The sequence below is a fragment of the Apiospora hydei genome (genome assembly GCF_038363865.1).
Source record: "Apiospora hydei strain CBS 114990 chromosome Unknown utg000006l_segment0_segment0, whole genome shotgun sequence".
NCBI classification, from domain to species: Eukaryota; Fungi; Ascomycota; class Sordariomycetes; order Amphisphaeriales; family Apiosporaceae; genus Apiospora; species Apiospora hydei.
Window position 1 is genome coordinate 3,662,587 of NW_027117365.1, and position 24,274 is coordinate 3,686,860.

Sequence of the window (24,274 nt, forward strand, 5' to 3'; positions counted from 1 at the left end):
AGTTGAGCCAGCAGCTGGACAACTGCACTAGTCCTGATTGGGCTGTTGAATCAACAAAAGCACGATTTGTTTGGAGGGGGAAAAGTCGCGACCGCTTTAATTAATGGGAAAATAGAATGGAGAAGAAGAACATGACCCGAGATCAACAACCAACAGCAACACAGCCCAGAGTGCCACTGCGAAGCACATAGACCACGATGAGGGTGACAGAGGTGATTATAGACGGCTTCAAGTCGTATGCGGTGAGGACGGTGATTTCAGGATGGTAAGCGCATTTCCCCTCTTTGCGACAGCACAACAGGGAACCGCTGGCGGACTGACTGGCGGCGATCGCACAGGGACGAGTCCTTCAACTCCATCACCGGCCTGAACGGTAGTGGGAAGTCCAACATTCTAGACGCCATATGTTTCGTTCTCGGTATCACGAACATGACGACGGTGCGAGCGCAGAATTTACAGGATCTGATTTACAAGCGAGGCCAAGCGGGCGTGACGAAAGCAAGTGTTACGATAGTCTTCGACAACAGGGACAAGAACAAGTCCCCCATCGGGTTTGAAGAATATGCGACAATCAGTGTGACGAGGCAAATTGTTCTGGGCGGCACCTCCAAATACCTCATCAACGGCCACCGAGCGCAACAGCAAACGGTGCAAAACCTGTTCCAGTCGGTCCAGCTCAACATCAACAACCCCAATTTCCTCATCATGCAGGGTCGTATCACAAAGGTGCTGAACATGAAGGCGGTGGAAATCCTCGCCATGATCGAGGAAGCGGCCGGCACACGCATGTTCGAGGACCGGAGGGACAAGGCACTGAAGACCATGTCGAAGAAGGAGATGAAGCTGCAAGAGATCACCGAACTCTTGCGCGACGAGATCGAGCCGAAACTCGAAAAGTTAAGGACGGAGAAGCGCGCCTTCCTGGATTTCCAACAGACGCAAAACGACCTCGAACGATTGACCCGAGTGGTAGTGGCACACGACTACGTCAAGTACCAGGAAAAGCTCGAACAGTCGGGGGCAGATCTTGGGAACAAGAAACAGCGGCAAAAGGACCTCGAGGACTCGGCGGCGCGCCTCAAGGGCGAGATCTCGCATCTTGAAGAGGATGTGAAGAGGGTGAAATCGCAAAGAGACAAGGAGCTAAGGAAGGGAGGCAAGGCTCAAGCTCTCGAGGAGGAAGTAAAAAAGCACTCCAACGAACTAGTGCGACTTGCGACCGTCCTGGAACTGAAGAACTCTAGCAAGACCGAGGAAGAGGAGCGGAAGACTTCGGTGCAGAAGAATGTTGCTGAGCTTGAAGCGACGCTCAAGGAGAAGACAGAAGCCTTTGAGGAGATCAAGGCAAAACACGATAAGGCCAAGGAAGAGAGCGTGAGGCAGAGCCATGACGCCGAATCCAAGGAAGAGCTCCTCCAGACCCTTCAGACGGGTGTCGCTTCCAAAGAAGGCCAAGAAAGCGGCTACCAAGGTCAACTGCAAGATGCCAGGAACCGAGCCGCCAATGCCGCAACAGAACAAGAACAAGCGAAGTTAAAGATAACCCATCTCGAAAAGCGCATCAAGGAGGAAGAGCCACGTGCCAAGAAAGCCAAAGAACAGAATGCTGGCCTGCTGAAAGATATCGAAGGCTTGAAAGCACAGTCGCAGAAGCTCGAGGCCCATCTTGCCAAGCTTGGTTTCCAGCCGGGGCAAGAAGAGGAGATGTACAAGCAGGAATCAGCTTTGCAGCAGTCCATTCGTAACCTTCGACAAGAAGCCGATGCCCTCAAGCGCAAAGTGGCCAATATCGATTTCAATTACACCAACCCCACACCAGATTTCGATCGGTCCAAGGTGAAGGGTCTCGTCGCACAACTGTTCACCCTCGACAAAGAACACACCCGGGCTGGGACAGCCCTGGAAATTTGTGCCGGTGGTCGTCTGTACAACGTGGTTGTTGACAATGAAGTTACTGGCACGCAACTTCTTCAGGGCGGCAAGCTTCGAAAGCGAGTGACCATCATCCCCTTGAACAAGATCAACAGTTTCAAGGCTTCGGCACAGACCATTGCTACAGCGCAAAAGATTGCCCCTGGCAAGGTGGATCTGGCTCTCGAGCTCGTTGGTTACGACGACGAGGTTTCTGCCGCCATGGGATTCGTCTTCGGCAATACTCTGATCTGCGAGGATGCCGAGACAGCGAAGCGGGTCACATTCGATCCCAACGTTCGCATGAGAAGCATTACGCTGGACGGCGACTCGTACGACCCATCGGGAACGCTATCCGGTGGAAGTGCACCTAACTCCAGCGGTGTCCTCATCACTCTACAGAAGCTCAATGACCTCAGCCGCCAGCTGAGCGAGGCCCAGAAATCATTGGCCCAGCTACAGGGTCACATTCAACAGGAGAAGTCCAAACTGGACCAGGCGCGTAAGATCAAGCAAGATCTCGACCTGAAATCTCACGAAATCAAGCTTGCGGAGGAACAGATCAGTGGCAACTCTTCGTCGTCCATCATCCAAGAGGTGCAGAACATGAAAGAGAACATTATTCAACTGAAAGCAGATAGTGAGACCGCCAAAAAGCGACAGGCCGAGGCCAGCGCCGACGTGAAGCGGATCGAGAAGGATATGAAGGATTTTGAGAACAACAAGGACTCTAAACTTGTTGAGCTACAGGCCTCGCTTGACGAGCTGCGAGCTACGTTGTCTAAGAATTCGTCGGCCCTCAAGACTTTGCAGAAGGAGGTGCAAAATGCACAGCTAGATGCAGAACAAGTATCGGGTGATCTTGCGGCAGCCCGGGAGCAGCTCCAAGAGGTTGAGGTAGCTATCAAGTCTCAGCAACAGGAGATCGAGGAGCTTGTCAAGAAGCAATCAAAGCTCCAAGACACACATGACGAGGTCCAGGCTGCGTTGGATGATGAACGCGCGAAACTCACTCTCTTCGATGACGAGCTCCGTTCATTGGAGGAAGCCATGAGGTCGAAGAACAGCCGTGTCGCCGAGGAAGGCCTGGAAATGCAGAAACTTGGCCACACCGTCGAGAAGTTCCACAAGGAGCAGCAAAACGCTGTCCAAGCCGTGGCGCATATGGAGAAGGAGCATGACTGGATTGGCGACGAGAAGGACAACTTCGGGCGCACCGGTACCCCGTACGACTTCAAGGGCCAGAACATCGCCGAGTGCAAGGCCACGCTCAAGACCTTGACCGATCGGTTCCAGGGCATGAAGAAGAAGATCAACCCTAAGGTCATGAACATGATCGACAGCGTCGAGAAGAAGGAGGTTGCCCTCAAGCACATGATGAAGACAGTTATCCGCGATAAGCGGAAGATCGAGGAGACCATCATCAGTCTTGACGACTACAAGAAGAAGGCTCTCTTGGAGACTTGGGAGAAGGTCAATGGAGATTTCGGAAACATCTTCTCTGAGCTGTTGCCGGGAGGCAGTTTCGCCAAGCTTGACCCCGCCCGAAGGCAAGACGATCAACGAAGGTCTCGAGGTCAAGGTTTGTCTTGGAAAGGTGTGGAAGCAGAGTCTAACGGAATTGAGTGGTGGCCAAAGGTATGTTATCCCCAACTCTCTCTCGGCTGGCGAGGCCACACAGACGTAGCTATGGCTAACGCGCGCGCGCAGATCTCTGGTTGCGCTATCCCTCATCATGGCCCTGCTGCAGTTCAAGCCCGCCCCCATGTACATTTTGGACGAAGTAGACGCTGCGCTGGATTTGTCGCACACCCAGAACATTGGTCGCCTGATCAAGACGCGCTTCAAGGGCTCTCAGTTCATCGTCGTCAGTTTGAAGGACGGCATGTTCCAGAATGCCAACCGCATCTTCCGCACTCGCTTCTCCGAGGGTACCAGTATGGTACAGGCGCTTACGGCTGCCGACTTCAAGTAGTCAGTCTGGCTTTTTGCCCGTTGGACTTGAGGCATTTTCTTGGGAAACCAGGTCTATAGTACACCTGGTCAGGTTACGGCTGTGACGATTGAACGAGTATATGATGGTTGGCAGGTAGTCGGCAGGTAGTCGGCAGGACTTTTTGAAGAATTGTGTGTGAGTTCATGCAAGGCTATATATTCATGTCAGGTTACCTCCAAGGGGCTTTCACGGCGGATCTCTGCTACGGGCTCCCAATGCAAATTAATGAACCACCTTCCACGTCACTTAGCCCATCCCGGTTCTTGTTTGTCTCCGGGCTATTGCTATGACTATATTAGTTGATTATAGTCTTCGTAAGACAAGTCCGGCATGTGGTGAAGGGAATCAGAAACGATTGACCAAAGTCAATAAATACACAATCACAATGGATAAAGCCATAATGGCGTAGAACTGAGCCCATATCGTCTAAAGCGACTCAACCATGGAACCTATGCTTACAGGACATGGGTGCAAATCGACATATCCCGCCAGGAGCAATAAGAAAACCTAGACGGGGATCGATCTCAATGGGTGGCTATTGTGACTTAGATTACCCAGCCTTTGGTCAGTACAGGGGGAGGCCACAATCTTGCAGACGATGCACAATTCAAATCTTTCCAAGTGCACGCACTGCTACAATCACGCGAATACGAGCTCAGACGAAATATGATCAGGGTGAGGCTGGAAAAGCTCTCGATTGATTCAAGCCCCAGTTGCTCGAAAAATGAAGCCTAGCCTTATCTTGTAGGTGGGAAAACGCCTTGCCAGCCGATACCGTGCAGCCTGGCGTCCGTGAAAACAACGCGTCCAGTGCCTAATGATGCCGTGTTCCCTGGCTCTGCATACGCCGATAGCAAAACGTCAGATCCTTCGTTGGTAGAGACTCCTCATCCGGAGCATAGCATACAAAGCCCCCGTGTATGCAACAATCCTGGCATGTTTTATGCCGCAGCGGCCCCGTTGGCCGTGTCCAGGTCTGCATAGTATAGCACCAGTTCTCGCTATGCCTTGTTAGCTACCGTGCCGCATCTCGGAGTGCTTGCTCAAGAACTCACCCTAGTCTTTTGCCAGGTCGCTGTGTCCCAGATGATGTAGTAGCCCTGCTCATGTTGATGGCTCAGAAGACGCGGTGTCATTATCTCGTCCTTCGTCAACCACAGCTGGTGCTTCTTGTGCCATCTCCAGTTCCGGTTGTTCCTCGGGGACGGTCAGCACACGTCATTATACATAGGTATTTGCGGGTATCAATACTTACAGCTCCATGGCGGCTTGGTGCTGCTTCAGGTCACCAGGACAGCTGTAGAAAATCCACATCAAAGTCTCCTCATTGAAGCTGGATATTTTGTTATCCAGAGGCTGTACGTTGCTGACACTGTAGCATTCGGGGAGGCGGAAGTTCGGAATCACAGGCCGCGGGGTGTGTCATTAATCACAGACACCTGCTGCGTAGTGATGAGACTGAAGAACTTGTTAATTGCAACTTCAGTATCCTGCGGAGGTTCCCAACTTACTCGGTAGACTGCAGGTTCAAGCCAAACTGTTGCGGATCAATGCCGGTTATGGCGGCTTGGTAGTCCGGGTAGTTGTTCATAAGTGTTCGCAGGCCCTTGATACCCCACTTATCTATGGGTGCCATGCCAGCCAAAGGATCGTTCACTGAGGGAGACTGCGTGTCCTTCTCGTCCTTTGCCTTGGCTCCCAGAGGCACATCATTGCCGATAGCACCGAGCGGATTTCGGCTCTCCGAAGACTGAGCAGCAGCTTCTTGTGAAGACGACTGGGAAGCTAGGCTATCGTCCCGAAAGCCCGGAGGTTTTTGGCGCTGCTCTTCGCCAATAGCACCCCTTGAATCTTGAGGTCGCCCAGAACCTGGTGACGCCAAATTTAGCTGATGTGAAATCGAAAGGTTCGGAATTTATCCATGTCTTACCGGGAGCACTAGATACATCGGGCGATCGAACCTGGCCTGATCGGGAATTCTCAGAGAGCGCATTCAGCAAGCCGTTGCCAGCTCTGCTGCCTTGCATGCCAGGTGCCGGACTTGTTGTGGCACCAAAGCCTAACGTTGACATCAGGTTGGAGCCGCGTTCCTGGCCGATATCACCATTGCCGTTTCTGAACCCGCTGTTGTTATTGTTGTTCAAGGGCGGGAAATCGTCGATGCTACTAGGCTGAGGTTGAGATGGCTGGCCTACGCTGCCTTGAGAACCGCCAAAGCGGAAGGATCCCTGGTTGGAACCGATGCGTGAAGTCGAGGAGAAGATATCTTCTTGTCCTTGCTGGGACAAGGGAGTACCCTGATTACGCTGTATGGGAGGCATGTTCCTGTTACCAGCCGACGACCATAAAGACGATTGGCTCGTTGAAGGGAGTTGGGCGTTATTCGACAATGACGGGAATTCCCTGGCAAGAAAGTTAGTACGAATTGTTATGAAGAGTAGCACGCACTTTTCGTGCGCGAGATGAAGTGAATGGTTTGTGATAGGAAATAACCAGACAGGCCAGCGTGCAAACGCAATGGATGGGATGGATCGGGCTGCTCAGCTTTGAGTACCGTTCGTCAAAAATGGAGATATGCAGGCTAGGGCTTCCTGCAAGTGAAGAAGGAGCAGGGCTTTTTAGGCTTGCGTGCATCGTCCTCATCTCGCTTGTCCTGCGCATCGTCCTCGTCATGTTTGGCCTGGGGCTTGTCCAGCGATTCATGCTGCGGGTCATCCTGCGGCTCGACCTCAACTTGCGGCTCGCTCTGCAGGTCGTCCTGTGACTTTTCTTGCGGGTCTTCCTGTTGCTCAAGATCCGTCTTCTTCTGCTTTCTCTTAGCAGCGCGCTGCTGCTTCTTAGAGAGTACACCAGACGAGGTGTCGGGTTCCTTGCCTTTCACGGTAGCCATAATGCAATGATGCAATGGGATATTACCCGCTCCAACTTCAGCGACCAAAACAGAACGGAACGTTACCGAAAATGCATATGCAAAGAAGGTAGAGCATGCAGAAAGCTGGCAGGGAGGATATGGCTTTTTGTGTTGGGCGTTGCTGGGGAAAGGTAGCTCGAGAAGCGATTGTGGCATGGCGTAAGAACCCCCAAAACACCGAGCTTTATCGGGAAACAATGGAAGGAGGGCACCTACGATAAGTCCAGTGGTGTAGCTGGTGACGAGCCGCTAAGGCTTTGTGCAAAACTGATGTTCCCGCCTAATTGTCTTGACGAGTTCTGAAGTCCTGCACCGCTCATTGGCATCCCAGCGCCGAAGGCCCAGCCGCCACCGTTATTCGCTGTGGGCGCAAGGAGCAAATGTCAGTTACGCTTGCCCAAAACGCCGCATCGCAATTGCGCACATGGTCCCATACCCATCTTGCCATTTGGTAACCGATTCGACACCCCTCTTCCAGGCTGTTGCGGTTGTTGTTGGCCACCACCGAATCCTGTCGGCATCCCTCGTAGGGTTTGCGGTACTGCGCCTGGAGAGACGTACTATTAGCCAATGCCAAAGACAACCAACGGGCATGCCTCGAGTCTACCGCGGGGGCAAGTGTGTATCAGGGCGGCCGGCTCGATCCCTCAAGTGCGTCCGATCGGGTGGCCGGTGGACCTCGCTGTCCTCGAGGCTGCTGCTGTTTGGATTGGTGCTTCTAGCCTCGTCGGGTTGGGCTAAGGAATCCGGCAGCCCAGAGCGGCAGCTATATCAAGGCAGGCCTCAATGGACTGGCGAGATAGTCGCACAGGTCTGCCCTGCACACGGTACCCCTTGACGGCAGCGGAAGGGCGAGGACGAGATGGGCGCGCACGGGAACACAAGTCGTCGAGGTTTCGTGGAAGGCAAACAGCGGGGCAGGCGAGGCTTTGGGAAACAAGAAGGGTTGGCTGTACCTGGTCGATTCATGACTTCTGTGAAGGGCCTCGGGGCTCTCTATCGTGCTCTTTCTGATTCTGATGCTCGCGGGTTACGGGGTCTCGTGCGTCGTCGTTGGGGCCTCGCAGAAATGGGGATGAGGCTTTGCTGCAAGAAAGTGGCATATGTTCGTTCCAGAGGTCGCCAGCCTGTAGGTTAACGAATTTCCCATATTAGCTCACGGATGGCCCAAGCGCCGCCGATGTACTTTGGTTTAGGTATTACCTTTAGGTACCTTCACGGTTACTTATCGACATGGGGATGGGGCTGCTCACTGGACACTGCTCACTGCTCACTGGACGCTGCTCACTGGACGCTAGTCAACAGCCTTGCGACTATCGCTGTCGCATACCCACACTCTACGATATGCACACCCGGGCGGATGAATAAACTAGTAAACCCCCAATACTGCACCAAAATGCACCATCTATCGAACAGCATTTAACAGTAGTTTCGAGGTATAAAAAAACAGAAAAAAAATGTTGTATAACGCAGAATTGGCTGCTTTAATTATTTTTATTTTTGATTAAATTTTCTTACTTTTTTTGCTGCGTTAAACCCGTGTAGTGAAGGCTGTGTTGTATCTGGCTGTATTGGGGGGTTTGCTAGTTTATTCGTCGGTTCTGGAGATGCATCAATGATACATCTGCACTTATTAGCTGCAAAAAGGCCAAAGCTAGGTAGGTACATGTACGTAGCTGGGGGTTATACCTAGCTATCGACTAGGCATAGCTCGGCCATGTCTGCGCAGCTGGGGGCTCGGTGCCGACGGCGGGCATGGCATCGTCGTCCCTTGTTGCCAGCTTCCATACATCAATCTATTTCATTCTTTGCCTGCTAGCGAGTACAGAGGTCGAACCAATCTTGTTCTTTCTTCTTCTTCTTTTCTTCAGTTCAAGAATTCAGGGAAACTGTGCAACATCTGATGATTGCAGGAACTGTGGTCATCGCTTAAATTGTTTTGAGACTATTCTGTCTGGGCGGTTCCTCCGAACGTGAGGCGATGGCTACGTCCCACCTGCCCCATTGCCGCTCTGAACACCTGAACACGACCCCCAAAATCAATTGAGAGCGTCGAAGAAGCTGCGTTCCAGATCCATGGCTTGCACTTGTCTCCCTATTATAACCACCTTGCCTTGCAGAGGAGTCTCCACTCCATGCTCAGGGGCAGACTGGGACGGTGCGTCAAAGATCTCAAAGACCTCTCTGACCCCCTGCACCATCTTTACTTGTCCATCCTGAAATACAAGGCGCGCCTTCAACCGATGAACCTCCAACCCTTCGCTCTGCTTATCGTCAATGCCCGGCACATCGCCCTCCCACAGGACAGACCTCAGCCAGCCGTCAATCTTTGCAAGTTGCCCGGGCAATAAAGACGGTACGTTGATTGCAACAGTGGAGATTGTCTGCGCCATGTGTCAGTGAATGAATTTGGAAGGCCATTTTGGGGATTTCTGTCCACGAACCGGATCCAAGTGACTATGCCCCTTTACCGCGGTGTCCAATGCATCAACTTTGTCGTATGCATGCAGATCGAGTAGAAATCCTTCCAGCTCTGGGACGACGCCCTGTTTCGTGACATGGATCTTGGCAAGGCCATTGATGGCTTGGATGCGGTCCTTGACTTTGTCGAGGCCAGCATCGTCCACAAGATCCGACTTGTTAATGACTATGACATCGGCATGCGATATTTGAACATGCGCAGTGGTCATAAGGGGTCCATGCGTCTCATGGTCATCATGCCCCTCGACCTTACCAGCCGGGTCGTCCAGGCTTTTCAGTATATTCTTGGCATCGACCAAGGTAACAATGCCGTCCAGGTAGATTGTGCTCCCGAGCCCATCGTCCACCCAGAATAGGGGCGCTAGGTTGCCAGGGTCAGCCAAGCCGGTAGTCTCTAACAGAATGTAGTCGAAAGCGCCCTTCTTCTCCATCAAGGACTCGATGGCATTTACACCAGAATCTCTGCAATGTTATCAGCCCGTACTGGCCTGTGTGAGCAGGGGGAAAGAGTTTCTGCGTTTTTCCTTACTTTACTGAGCAGCAAATACATCCGTTGCCAACTTCCAGCCACTCTTCAACTTGCTCTCCGCCCTTATTCACGGTAAGGGACTTCTCAATATCGATTGCTGTTGCTCCATCAGTCTCCATAATTCGGATCCGGGTGCTTGGTCTCGGTCTCGGGCAACTCAACCTACAGTCACCGAATTCGTTCATAATAACGGCAATTTTCTTGCCATGTTGGGCAGTTAAGATATAATTCAGGAGGGTAGTCTTTCCTGCTCCAAGGTAGCCTGTATAATGTGTTAACACCGCCAGAGTGACAGGAGCCCGGGTGGTGCCATACCTGTCACTATAGTGATGGGCACCTTGAGTGGCTTCTCTGACGGCTCTTCTGGTTCGACAACCCCGCCGGACGTGGTCTCGACCAGCTCAGGTGGGAAATCGTCATCGGCGTCCATGTCGGGAAGTCACCGATTTTCAAAAAAGAAACCGAAGGCGAGAATGTGTCTATAGTGAATGCAACAGATACAGTCTTGGCCGGTGTTTGTTACGGGCTAACCTGAGCTGCTACTTGATTGCTTCGCATTTGCAGAGCAGTGGTGCAATGCAAATATGGGGGTAGTGGATAAATACAAATTTCATGTGATACATGCAGGTTATGCAGTTATGAAATAAGGGTCCATTACCATGAGGTAAGGGTTCCAAGGTCTGCGGTCTGCAGTCTGCACCACTAAAGACTACATGTACCTAAACGACGGCAGGGATTAGCTCAGCAGCCCAGCAGCTCATGCCTGGCCTGGCCCGGCGACTGACACGCCCTCATCCAACTTCCACCGAATTGATTTGTTGCGTCGCACCGCGTCTCGGCCAGCTAGCCGCCCAAACCTGCAAGTCCTTTGCCAACATCACATCTGTGGCAATCCGGCCACGTCTGCCTGTCCAACGCCTCTGCCTCTGCGAAGCGCAGACCCGTCTCCGCCCGTCAATACCAGCAAATACTAAAAGACCCGTGTCATCCCGAGGCCCGGGCCTCTCTTGCTTCTGTCTCTCATCATGTCGACCTTGCCGCCCAGCTCCCCGCGATTGCCCAGTCCGCCTCCCCCGGCCGAGATCCAACTCGGGCCCAAGTCACCCGGCCTAGGAACCACCGCCAGCCGTCAAGCGCAAGAGATGGAACAGACTATCGCAGATGCCAATGCGAAGCGGCGCATACATCCAGGCACCAAGGCCGAGAACATGGCTGCCGGTCCTCCCTTAATACCCTTGTCAGAAGTACGTTCCCAGACTTGCGCCGAATCTCTCTACAGACCCTTTTGCTGACCTTCTACCGTAGCTGGAATCCGCTTTCCAGCTGCAGGAGCACCTTGCAGCTTTGCATTATCACCACACTGCCTCCAACACCCAGCCTATTACCAGACAAACCGCCGAGAAGCTTGCGACGCCCCCGCCAGGCATCGATCGCACCCTGTGGCTGTACGAGCTTTGTCGCTTCCTCATCGCCCAATGCAATAGCCTCATTGTGGGCTTTCTTTTCGACAATCCGCCCTGCTCACAGGCCACGTGTCCAGAGATGAGGGCTTCCGAATGGCAGTTTTTGTGCGCCGTCCACGACCAGCCCAAGAGCTGCTGCGCTATCGATTATTGCTGCCACACCCTTGACTGGGCCGCCAATGTGGTCACCAACCCCAAGATCTTCCCCTCGCGTTTCGTTGTCGCGGCCGAGGGTCACGACAAGGGTGCCGTGTTGAAGAACCTGGTTAATGTCTTCCGTCGTCTGCATCGCATCTTCGCGCACGCCTGGTTCCAACACCGCGGCGTATTCTGGACCGTGGAAGCCCAAACCGGGCTCTACGTCTTCTTCAAAACAGTATGCGACCTGTACGACTTGCTGCCGGCCGAGAACTACAAGCTACCTCCCGAGGCAGAGGGGCTGGAGCCGGCACAGCCCGAAAAGGAGGAGGGCCAGCCCAGAGTCACGGCCATAGCAAGGCCGCCGTCGCGGGAAAGAGAGGAAAACGCCCCTGACGATGATCAGCCGCTTCACGCTCGGCGTAGCAACACTGCGCGTCATTCGAGCCGCCCGTCTCTGAGCACCACTGTGACTACAGTCATCGAAGAACACGAGGACGAGAACTCCGACGTAGCGAACAAACTGAAGAACATGCATCTCAGCTCACGTCCCGAGATCGTCGAAGAGGAAACCGAGGTCGAGGTGCCCGTTATTGTGGAAGGCGAAATGATGGATCGTGGACCGGCGGAAACGTCGAGCTCACCCGAACAGCGTGAGCCCAAGGAGCCCACCAAGGCCCCTGCGCCCGAAGAGGGAGATGCCCCTACACTCGGCCACGAGGAGTCGCTTGACACGGAAGCGAACGGAGAGTCACAGGACCAAGAAAGCATTGAAGCAGAAGCAGGCACTGAGAGTCTGCCTGATTCTAAGGATGACTCAGTGGAGCAGCCCAATGACACAAGTACCAGAGACTTTGCATCATCCGCATCCCCGGTAGAGGCGGAAGAGAACGTGGAGCAAGTAGAGAAAGACAAGAAGAGCAAGAAGAGCAAGAAGGCCAAAAAGGCAGAGAAAGCAGAGAAGGCCGAAAAAACCGAGCAAGGCGAGACAGATTCCACGATACAAGTCACAGAAGTTCCCGACTCCAGTGACCCATCGCCTGAGGAGAAATCGGAAGAGGCGCCTGAAGACGAGAAGACGGCATCCTCTTCATTGTCCGACGGCACTTAGGAGGACCCTGGACCTACGGAGAAGAGATCGCAGCAACTTTTGGTCGAAGAAGAGCAAGACGGGGCTGCCACGCCTCGAAGGGTGGCGCCAAGCAATAACGGGCGCATCGGCAACATTGTCTCCAACTTCGCCTGGCGTCACGCCAGGAAGAAGAGCAAAGACAGTAGCAGCAGTGGCAACAAGGACGCGAACGAGGATTTCGAGGACGATGCGGACGAAGTCAAGGCCATCATCGAGCAAAGCAGCAACCGTCATCGTCGTCCGGCCACTGTTACTACTAGTAGTGCTGCTACTACATCCAAAGGACTACAGCAGAGGAGCTCCGAGCCGACGACCAAGCAGCTCTAGAGGGGAGGGAAGAACGATGATGACTTACTTGCGAATCGGGATGAGAATATGAAAACGGTGCACATGCGCACCCGCGCAGTAGGCGCACAGCTAAAGAAACTTTGTAATCATGAAGGAACGGAGTGTCACGAATAATAGTACTACAACAACATAACTTACATACACCCGGTGTAATACGTAGAATGAAGGGAGAAGAAGGCCTGTATGATATCGCGTGGAACGACGTGGCGCCGGGACACGCAGAACTAGTACTTGTACATTAGATGAGAGAATTGCCATAACCAAGCACAAATGTTTAGGAAAACCATCCATATATTACTTTCACGTCGCCATGCCTACATGTGTTGTCCGTTGTGAAATCAAATCAAAATGCCACCCCTGCTACCTAACTATACAACTCGGACGCACCGACTTGCCCTCAGATTCGCAGGCAGGGTTCAACAGCGGAACAGATGGGTAAAACATGTGGCATGTATGTGCTTGCTGATTATTAAATAACAAAAAGATATGTGGTATATGTACGAATGAATACTATCAACTCCCCAAGGCCCCTTACCCAACCAACGTCTTTGTGTCGTCTTGGGGCCCCTTATGTATTCCCCATTTTCGGGTCTGGACGCCATCCTCCGAGAAGGATCAGAACCGTGACAAAAACCGGTGACAAGTAACATGATAAACACATATAAATAGCATGATGTTACTTCGTTACTCGGGGGTGGATGGATATTGAAGCAACGCAAGTGGCAGGGGGCCTTGAACCCCTGTACGTGCATAGGGCGCTGCATGTCGTACCACTTTGGATCTTGCTTTCTTCCCTGACGATCTGTGAGATAGATCCTGTCGTATGACCCTTGCCGAACTGCCCGAAGTTTGATGTAACCTGAAGCCATTCTGGCTCTTCGGAATGATGGAAGGGAATATTCTGATTGCCGGCGTCACTTCGATGTATTCCAACTTCCTCTGTCCACTGAGAATTCCTTCGGGTATACACATATATTGTATGCACAGCACCAAAGAAAACAAAATGTTACGGTGGGCTGTTTTAGTGTGTCGCTTTGGTAATTTGTGACCCTTTTCGGTGGCAGCCAGAAACGTCTGGCATATGTTCCACGGGGCACGACCAGTGATTGCATCCCGATCGCTAGAATGGTATCACATGGACAACCATTTCGAGACCATAAGTCTGTTCTTTTGAGCTTGCCCACGCTCCTTCACTTCCCACCGGACGGGCCGGAACCGGGCGTTGCTGTTGGCGACTGTACTCCCTCGTAATCTAAGCGCATTTTGGCAAAGACCGAAGCCATATCACGGACATCCTCGCTTTGCTTAGAAACAGGGACGCCATTGCGCTCATCTGCAAAAGCTCGTGTTTCTTGTAGAATTGGGGTAAATCCGTCATCGTTGGGAATCCACCAATGAATACACGCAGAGTCCCGGAAGATTAGTGCCATGCGACTACGTATAGTGAACGGGGCGAGATACCTAAGGTTCATACAGTCAGTACAATACCTGCAGAAACGGAAAATGCAGGGGCACAAAGTAGGAACTTACCCAGATCGCTCGATCAAGGCGAACTTGCGTCTCATCCACATGTGGTGCTTCTGGTCCCTCGGTACAAAGATAGCTGCGATAACCAAACACGCCTGGAGCATGGCCAATGTTCCCGACGGCCTTGGGGGCCACTTCTCGACGTTGTCGAAGAGCTGGCAGATCGCCATTGAAAGATCCACCAGCTCTTGGGTGGGTTCCTGTTGAAGCATTCCTGGCTCTTGACTCTTGTGCATGACGACAACCGAATGCCACTCTGCTAAGAGCAGTGTCGTTGGGAACAGGTGTCCCTTGTAGAGGTAACCCGGCGCATACGAATCGACAACATCATCGTCTTTGAGGGGCTGTCTCCACGCGAATTCGGTTTCGAGATAAGCCGGGTCGATCATGCTGGGATCGAGGTTGTTGCGCCACTTATGCAATTGCGCTGTCAATCCAGCATGCTCGGCAGCAAATGCCTCGCCAGATACCTCGCCGCGTTTAGCCTTTGCATACAGAAAAGACATATCGACGGAAATCAGACGCAGTAGAGCGGAGGATGCTTCTTGCTTCCAAAGTGTGCCTTCCGGATCCGAGTGACGCTGGCTCTCGTGGTATTCCACCGTTGCTGAAAACCACTCCCGAGGAAGTCGTGTTTCGTAACCCCCTAGCATCCCGACAAACACGTCAAATCGAACGTACCAGGTCAGTATGGTCCGCGAGATGAATGATTGCATGGCTGATTGCGGTGTATACAGCTGCATCAGGATTTGGAGTGCGGCCTTTTGGTGGCCGCTGAGATTGACCCAATCACCTAGGTATTCCTAAATCTCCCTGTCAGCACCATTGCTCCAGCATCTGTCATGGATGAACAAATGTTTACCTCAATTGTGGCTAGTTGCAAGATGGTTAGCAGTGTCGCTGTATTCTGCTTGCCCCCCTTTTTTGAAGGCCTCAAGCAACAGAGTTACGCTTTTGTTATAGTACTGAAGAAACTCGGAAATATTGCCGCTTGGGTTCTGGATGGTGCGGTGGTATGCTGCAAAGCCCACAAGAGCGTACAGCAAAGCTTCATTGCCACTTTGCACGGCGACACTGGGGAGGAACTTCATAAAAAACTCGTCGGTGTCGAATACCACACAGTAGCTGTAATGGGTCATGTTGTCACAGAAGTATTGAAGATAGAAGTGCAGATCTGGAGGCAGGTGTGACCATTCCGACGGTCCTGCTTGAATCGAAGGATCGGGCGGGAGGCTCGGGGTCGCAAAACTGACGCTCGTCCCGGTAGAAACGGACGGTGACGAGCTCTTCGTGCCTTCCAAGGATGGTGTCTCGGAACTGTGTCGCGTTCCGGATCTTTGAAGGTTCAGAGTCGAGGCTGTGCTTCTTCTTCGCAGCGACGAAAACGATTGCTGTGGTCGTAGACCACCCTCGGTCGGTTCCTCCTCGTCCGCGATGGTGTCGAGCCTAGCATCCCCTTCACCCTCATCTTCTGCTTCGTCGGATGCTGTACCAGGGCTGTCTGCTTGCCCTGAACCATCCCCTCGAACTCGATTGTCCTGAAGAGCCTTTCCCAGAAGTCTGTTCGGGATATGTGCACTCTCTTTTGCCCTTGCGGCATCCTGCATGGCATGATCAGTCCTGTATTACCTCATCAACGATGAGGGAAAAACTCACTTTCACATATAGGGTGAGTTTCGTCACACTAGTCCTCGGTCAGCGGGGTTATTCCTCGTCGATGAACGCTTCGCCGTACCTTGACGCGTCTGTTGCGGCATGTATAACATCCTGACCTGGTCCGGCGATGCTTGACATGTTCCAGCCCCGGTGTCGACTTCTTCCGACCGCGGCTGCTTGGGGGCTTGGGGGCTTGGAACATGATGGGTTCTGGGAATCCAGTGTAAAACCCTAGATTCTGGTACGAGCTGGCCATTGGTGCTCCACTGCTTGCCATTGGCATAGTTGGGATTTGTGACTGCGTGATACCATCTGAAGGAAAGCTATGTGAAGAGGCTTCCTCGGCCCCTGGCTGAGGTGTGATGTACTGACTATACTCGTCCATTGCCAAGTAGGATATAGCCCTGCTGCTTGACAAGCCCAGGTCGAACGATGTAACAGAAACAAACGCTGATATCTTGACTATACTTGCAAACTTCGGCGGCGGAGAGTTCAACGAACGCGAATGGTTGTGACGGTCGGGCAGCGGCTCCAAAAGGCTATTCGAGATAATATGTCCTGTAAGTCTCGGTATAGCCTGGATATCTCGTGGGCAATGCAAGTTGGGCTGAATTTAGCTGCCTAGCTGATCGATGGGCGTAGGAAGGGTCGGTCAAAGAGGGACGGTGGTGAATTGTTAGCACTGGATTTGAATGGTGCAATATTTCCAAAGAACCTGGCGATAATTCATTAGAAGTCGGGCTATCCAGCTTATAGTCGCTCGGGTCGTCTCTTGACAGTCGAGTGGGGACGAAGGGATACAGCAAGCGCTGGTGAGATAGGTTTCGGGGCGGCAGCTCGATCAGGCCAATGGACGCCTTGCGAGCAATGCTACAAGAACAATTTCATGCGCACCTAGCCGCTTCGAACGGAGTCTTATGGGCAAGAGAGGGCGAAATGCGAAGCTGTCGAGGGACCTGAGATCCTTTACTTTGAATGCCTGCTCTCGTGGAACCAAAACCCGCATCTAACGAACAATTTCCACAGGATCTACCGGCAGGGTAGGCTATAGCGGAGCTGCTATCTCGAATGTGGTCACCAGGAGGAAACACCAACCCCTGGAACTGTCCGAGTTACCAAGCTGGCCCTGGCAAACCCGAACTTTGTGGCACGCGTGCCGCAAAGATTCCTTAGTTGCAGATGGAGATAAGAGGAGCCCGGGATGCCTTGTGCACACGGGGCAGTGGAACTAATGCTTTATGGGCGGATGCTTATGGTGCGTGGTGCCTCCGCTTCGTGATCAAGGAGGAGGGGGGTTTTGACAGCCAAATATATGGCGCCTCTCATAGAACCACGTTGCGGCCGGGTCCGTCGTGGCTTCGCACGAATTGAGTAGTGTCTGCGAGGGCAGAACGCCAGGCCGTGCTCTAGAAGTGGCGTCTGCAGGCAAAGTTGAAGACCAGCACTATAAAAGATGCTCGGGGATCGGCGGCAGTGTTTAAACCTGCCTCCTTGGCCAGTAAGGAATAACGTGATGATGGGTTAGATATGCGTGGGTGTGTGTGGGTGTGTGAGCGGAAGGCGTGTCCAGAGAAGCCGTTGTACACAGACAGGATATCGTCAGAGGACTGGTGATTGTTAAGTTAATGAACTTGGCCCAAACAGAACGGCTGCCCAGTAACTGACTGACTTGACTGGAGTGAGTGACAGGGTACAAGGTATGCTGGGGTATACCTTGTCTGATATAGGGTACTTGCAACATAGAATAAACAGACCGAGTTACCGGCACTGGAGCTTGGCTAGAAGCGGAACTCTGCGTTATGCGTCGAAAGGGCCATTCACCATAATAAAGGTGTCGAATTACGGAAACAGGAATTTCCCAACGGTGGGAACGAACTATGCGCCGGATGAGGTCCCCAGCAGCTACTCGATGGCGTGGGACGGCGCAATAAGAGTTGTTCCGTCAGTACGATCCCGTTCGCTCCAGTGTGTCGCTGCTGCAGGGAGGCACACGGCCTAGAGCTGGTCAAGGGAGAAGAAGCATGTATGGAAAGGCAGGGGATGGATCTGTTTTTCCTTCTCTCTCTTTTTTCCAGCTTTGGCCGCTAATTGAACGCCCTTCCCATGTGGGTTGATGCAATACTGTGGTCCTCCTACCCAGGCAAGCAGCCTACGATGGGGGAAGGAATCCCCTTGGAACCTGCGGCGGCGCACGAACAGGCCCTGCTGCCGCCACCCGTGCCCGACACAGACAGGCACAGGACATTAAAGCCAGCACTGAGATAAGATCGCGGGCAGAGACCGGGGGTCTTCATCCTAGGCCCGGGCATCCACAAGTCTTGACCTAGTGGTGGGGAGGTTTTGGGGTGGTGCTACTGACAGGGATCTCGAAGACAGTCTTGCTGTTCATGCGGTTTGATCAACAGCCAGCCAGTGTCTGTACATGTAGCTGAGAAAAGAAAGGAAAAAGCAGGCAGGAAATCGCGGAAGAACCCGTGAAAGCATGGCAAGGCTGTGGGTAACCAGATGAGACGTTTCGCCGTTCTACCACGATGGATATCTCGATAGTGGCAGGTTGTGCAGAGTAGCATGCCATGTTTGCAGTCGTCGTTCAATGATGGGGTGGAAATCCCTGCAGCCGGTCAAAGTCTCGGCGGATAGCTGCCCGGCCGTCCAATTGGTTCCAAGCTTCTGGGGGTTTGTACTTGCTAGACTTGTACGATTCTCCCTCTCAGCGCCGAGTTGCAGCTAGTAACACGAGTCAAGCCCAGTTGGGGGTTTCCTTGCGGACCTTGGGACCTTTGCGTACCTGCACACGCACAATGAGGCGTACAAACCTTGCATGGTCATTGATCCGTGCACTGCAATAGGGTAGGTAAATAAACAGTCGCTGAACGAGATCTTACTAAACCATTAGTGATGGGAGATGAGAGTCGATCCCGAAAAGCAACATTGAAAGCAATTGGAAGCCGTCCCCGAGAGGACGAGAACGAGAACGAGAACGCACGCATCAAGGCTTAGTTAGGGCTTGGGCTTTGGGTTACCGTGTCTTGTTCCCTGGCTGGCTCTGGACGGACACCAAGCCAGGGCTGGATGGACTGTGGGATGGGATTGTACATAATGTAGCCCAGCCCAGAGTGGATGGACAGCACGACGTGCTTGTGTAGATCGATCTTTTACAAGGGTTGACAGGTGCAAGTAGTAGGGTGCCACACTGAAAGGAGGGAACATTTTATTTACTTACGGATTGTACATACCTAACCTCCCACCAAATGAGAGCCCAAGGGCTAATTGGAGGACCTCGCTCAGTACGACATATAATAGATACTTAAGTACTTGGTATACTAGTGTTTCTGTTCTGGCAATGAAATACCGAAACTATCCCAGAGTCGACAGCGTCGAAAGGGTCGTCCGATACATCAGACGAACGGCTGGCTCACAAGCCAATGTTTTGATGCACGAGACACCACCTATCGGCCCAATTAGTGCACTTTTTTTTTTCTTCTTTTTTTTCCCCAACGGTGTCTTATGTACTTCCAGCTACCTACTGCTTTTGCTAACTGCTCAAGATCAAAGAGAAATCCATGCCATGTAGCGGGGGCGCTGAGTCTTGCAGGACCCGGACAGCGTCTCTCGCAGACTCGTCAGCAGATTGACAGATTCTTTGTGCGCCCTGACCTGACTGCTTCTGTACGTACATACATGGGAGAGGAGAACCTTCCATGGCGGCATGATGCTGTGGATACCTCAGCGCAGCAGCGCAGCAAGCATCTGATGAGCCCAAACCCTTGCAGCTGCATCGGGTTCTCGCAGTGACGCAGCCGGTTGGTGCACAAGATGGAGACGGCCAGGAGGACGTCATGGTTTGGCCGCCCCAGAAAAAGGGAAAGAAGGAAAGAAGGACAAAGTGTTGACGCCAAAGCGCTGGAACACCAGACTCCACTACATCATGGATGGAAATATCAGCCGCTTCCTCCACACGTGGGCCTGTCACCCCTCAAATGTCTTGGCTCTCCATCTCCGTACTGCCATGCTCTTATGTAGAACGACGCGGGTGTTTCGCGTCAGAATGCCCATCTTGAACCAGGCCCGGATTCGTGTCTCAGGTCATTGCACCTCAGGCGGCTTTTCTTTTGTCTTGTCACCGAGTGCATCGCATCGCACACTCGGAGGACTATGTAGGTATGTTCTGACATATCATACGTATGAAGTACGAGGTAGGTAACGAGATAGTCGACCTGTACATTGGGCGATATGCCAAACTTCCCAGTGCCTCCTGGGTCGACTCGTACATTCTAGAGTTTGGTCGAGGTGCTTGGCGACAATGATTGACTGGTCAAAGAATCAAGGAGAAAATATGTTCCGTTGCTTGTTATAGCTGGTTGGTAGAGATTAGCATTGTTGCGATCCATCGTTGGCTGCGGACATGACGTCTATGCGTTGTCGTACGATAAAGCTAGAGGTTTGTTGAGAGGCAACCATTGGTTATCTCGGTTCCCTTGATGCGACGATGCAAAGAATGAGGAAACGGCTCCGGGGCAGCCATGGAAACATGTTCCTGGGGAGGGTTGTTGGGCATATCTCAGCATGTGCTCAAGGCTGGCTAATAAGTAGTATTCTGGTGCTGTCGTTCATCACGGTGAGTTCCGTCGCTGGTTTTCTGCGGCTCTTACCGACCGAGTTAACCACCGTGGGTTACATCCACATACAACGCTGCTTGCGGATCATGGCGAGCTACTGCGTTAGTGAGTATCTGTCTTACTGTTTCCAGCCACCTATCCGTACGTGAATGGTACAATCTCATTTTACTCCCTACCTCCATCCTTAGCCAGGCCAACTTACTCTACCTAGGGCAGAACCATGCATGTGATGTGACGGCAGGTACATGGTCTTTCATGGATGCAGGCAGAAAAGAAACGGGAAGACCATAGGTCACATGTAGGCATCCATGGAATGAATAGCCGCCGTACAAGACGACGATACGGGCATGGACCGAGCAGCAAGACCGGCAGAAAAACAAAAGCCAAGAACGGAAGAGATTCCCGGGCCTATGGACCCGGACGCCATCTCGAGTGAAGGTGTGATTTACATAGCTGCCTACATGATGTAGGTAAGGAGTACGACCCTGCCGCTGCTACGATGCCCATGCAAGACTTGGGTGTGGGGTTCACCAACTCCGACTGTTCGAACTGGTGCATTGGGTTTGGCCACCTACTGTCGCGCAGTAGTGCGCCTCCTGCCTACTGCCTCCTCTTTCCAATCAACCGTTGCGAGCACATGCAAGTCTATGTCATCTGCCAGCAGACCAGGTGTTCTGGCTTGGTCCTTCCAGCAGGGTGGTGACTCACTGAATCCTGCACATAGATTTGGTCCCATTGGATTGGGACGGGCGACCGCTGTGCTGCTGTCCTTCAATGTTATGACCGATGCAATATCGCCGGGCCTTCAGAAGTCGACGATGCCTGCGAGGCCAACGGACCCGGGAAATTACCCTTCCAAGCCAAATACGACATGGTGGCCGCTACAAGAGACTACTGCACGTACTAGCAGAATATACTCAGGGCGATCTCTAGATTTTGACAGCTGGGTTTTCTGAGCTGGGGGAAGGGAAAACGAGGAAGGGAGAAAAGAGAGGGGCATCCGTTCGGCCCTCACCCTGTCCCCTGCCACCCTGCCAGGTGATCTCAGAGCGTGCCTGGGCGACATACAGCTCGGAGGACTACCACCTAGTACCTGTAGGCCGCTCGTCACACTTGCCGCTTTGTGGCCCCCCGATATCTGAAACATATCTGAGGTGAAAATGTCAGCAAAGATCAGCATGTAGTAGGCGAGTTGGTAGGGGCTGCACACAGACTGCCTAAGTAGGTATGTAGTATGGAAAGAAAGGTAAGATACACGCATGCAAAACAAGCATCCATACTTCCATAATGTAGTAAGGAATTCTCCACAGCATCCCCCATGGCAGGACTGTACCTGGACTCTACCTTGTGGTTACCAGCAACGCGTCGTATTTTTCCGTATCATAAGCCGACATTTTACTTCCTTCTTGTCCTGTCCTCGGATTCTGCTGGCGCGGTGGATTCCAGGCATGCAGCTCACTTCTCCATCATGCTCCCAAGAGAAAAAAAACAAAGAATCTGACCAGAACAGGCCTCAAACCATCCCAACAGTGCAGTGTGCAGTACAGGGCAAGGGAAGGTTTACGATCCGAATGGTCTATGTACTTACTCCCTAACCTCCTTCTCCTTGTAGGTACCTAATGTCAGAAAACCACAATGGCAATAACGGGCCCGACAGCATGTCTATTATTAGTTCTGTCTAGACCAGCAGTTTGGAACACGCACATCACGGCCGAATTGTCACGGCGCAACCCCTTCGGCCCCTAACGTCGGGTCTCGGATGGATGTACCTCTTGCAATTTGAAAAAAGAACAACATTGAACCAGACCACACACCCAGCTGCATGTAAGTACCTGCTTTATTGAGATGTAACTTCAGAAACTGACTGGGTGAGGGTGGGCCAGCCCAGTCCCTGCACAATCTTTTCTTTTTCCAACTAGTAGACATCATGTCATAAAGAAGGGGCCTATGTATGGGCCACGAAGAAGCGGCGCCGAGCTAGACTTCGGAGCCAGCGAAGTGCCGAGAGAAAGCTGGATATCTGCCGGGATAACGGCAGCTTTACGCCGCCGACGACTTTGCCATTGCTCGTATCATATTGCATGCAGCTCTGTACGTGGGTATGTATGACAGGAGTCGTCGTTCATTCCGCATGCTGTGCAGCAGGGTATGTATCTAAGGTAGGCTATAGCACTGTCATTATTGATAATCTTGGTAACACGGGAGAGCGAGCACCCCCTGGGCAGCTAATCAGGACCTGCAGGCTGCTATTGTCACGATTGGGAATACCGCCCGTGGGACTTTCTGGTTCCGTCAAGGCATTGCAACGATAGCACACCCTTAGCCATCACATAACACCCTGCTTGGTCCCTACCATCCATCCCATAAGTATGTGCATACTATCAAGAGGTCCAAGCTCGGTTTCCTGGTAGGCTTTTGGTCTATGCAGAGGCGTGGCATTAGTTCGGACTGCCATTCGCGCCGATATGTCCGTCGAGAAACAAGCATCATCGTCCAGTCGGAAGATACCTCCCCTCTCTCCTTTCCTCCTCCCCCTCGCCGTCTCTCTGTGCGAAGCCCTGTCTGTCACGTTGCTTTGGTTGCATCCGGAGGATAACTATCAGCGACTAACCCGCTCACAAGCATGATGCCTACCTGCCTGCGTGTGCTCCCTGACCCACGACAACCTACTCCACGCTACTATTGCCTGCAAGCTGCCTGCAAGCTGCCCGCAGTACACCAATCGATCCAACGGACACGACCACGCCATCGCCTTCGGCTTCAATTTCACAATACACTGTAACCGCCCTTCAAGGCCGAAGTTGAGTATCATGAGTATAAATGTCTTTCAGAAACGGGGTCCTGCTGGGTGTTCACCTAGCTGAGACATGGCCGTCGAGATACTCTCGATGAACTTCCTTCAATTGCTGCATGCAGATCGAGACGATCCAATGCAACCTACCATGGGCCGGATGCTTGCTACGGGTGGCGGCAGGCAGGCCAGGTTGCCAGAATTAATATCCCTAAAATGCCACCCAAACACGTATGCCCCGGATGGCTTGCCCCCCCCATCTTGGGCCCTTCTGAGCTCGAAAAGGCAGTCGAGCTGGCCGCTCAACGGGCCCCCTTGACTATTTGGCTCTAGGTAGCTTGGGTAGGGTGTCACCGATACGCTCATGAGTGTTGCCAGGCGTCGTATCCAGGGCTGGATTAGGACATGACAACATACATGGCCGCCATGCCTGCGAAGCTGCAGGCAGGCTGCCGACCGGTCCCCGTCGCCCTCGATCGAAATGGACAGGCTGCAACCCAGGAGTCTCCAAACCGGCGGCCACTCTTCCCACGAGTCTGCCGGCTCAGGCTGAACGGGTTGCGGCACTGCGGGTCACCGTCCAAAACAATACCCGGCGGGACAGACCGAATCCAGAACTGGCCCCAGAATGGTGTTTTCGTCTCCGGGCCAGGCCAACCTACCAAGTTGTGGCCTTTCGGGGTGTTCTGCATTTCGCCATCGATCGGAGGCGCAGGAAGCTGGATCTCGAAAATCTCGACTCCCGGGATGCGCGCCAATCACGCCGCGTGGG

At 52.7% G+C, this 24,274-nt stretch overlaps 4 protein-coding genes across 4 annotated transcripts; 2 read left to right on the forward strand and 2 right to left on the reverse strand.

Moving 5' to 3' along the window:
* Positions 1-159: 159 nt before the first annotated feature.
* Positions 160-3,886, forward strand: PG997_008376 (uncharacterized protein; the record flags this gene model as incomplete). The annotated part of the gene is made up of 3 exons (XM_066812691.1): positions 160-265; positions 339-3,549; positions 3,599-3,886. The coding sequence occupies exons 1-3, from the start codon at positions 198-200 to the stop codon at positions 3,884-3,886; spliced, it is 3,567 nt and encodes a 1,188-aa protein (XP_066668033.1). The 5' UTR covers positions 160-197.
* Positions 3,887-4,848: 962 nt separating this feature from the next.
* On the reverse strand, positions 4,849-10,258 carry PG997_008377 (CobW/HypB/UreG- nucleotide-binding domain-containing protein; the record flags this gene model as incomplete). Its single annotated transcript, XM_066812692.1, has 12 exons — positions 4,849-4,908; positions 4,963-5,104; positions 5,163-5,279; positions 5,419-5,776; positions 5,838-6,310; positions 7,035-7,117; positions 7,210-7,365; positions 8,927-9,202; positions 9,263-9,761; positions 9,829-9,925; positions 9,995-10,090; positions 10,144-10,258. 12 exons carry the CDS (start codon positions 10,256-10,258, stop codon positions 4,849-4,851), a joined length of 2,472 nt encoding a protein of 823 aa, XP_066668034.1.
* A 595-nt stretch (positions 10,259-10,853) lies between these two features.
* Positions 10,854-12,540, forward strand: PG997_008378 (Mob1/phocein family protein; the record flags this gene model as incomplete). The annotated part of the gene is made up of 2 exons (XM_066812693.1): positions 10,854-11,072; positions 11,134-12,540. 2 exons carry the CDS (start codon positions 10,854-10,856, stop codon positions 12,538-12,540), a joined length of 1,626 nt encoding a protein of 541 aa, XP_066668035.1.
* Positions 12,541-14,099: 1,559 nt separating this feature from the next.
* On the reverse strand, positions 14,100-16,477 carry PG997_008379 (uncharacterized protein; the record flags this gene model as incomplete). Its single annotated transcript, XM_066812694.1, has 4 exons — positions 14,100-14,370; positions 14,440-15,239; positions 15,387-16,037; positions 16,172-16,477. 4 exons carry the CDS (start codon positions 16,475-16,477, stop codon positions 14,100-14,102), a joined length of 2,028 nt encoding a protein of 675 aa, XP_066668036.1.
* Positions 16,478-24,274: the final 7,797 nt, after the last annotated feature.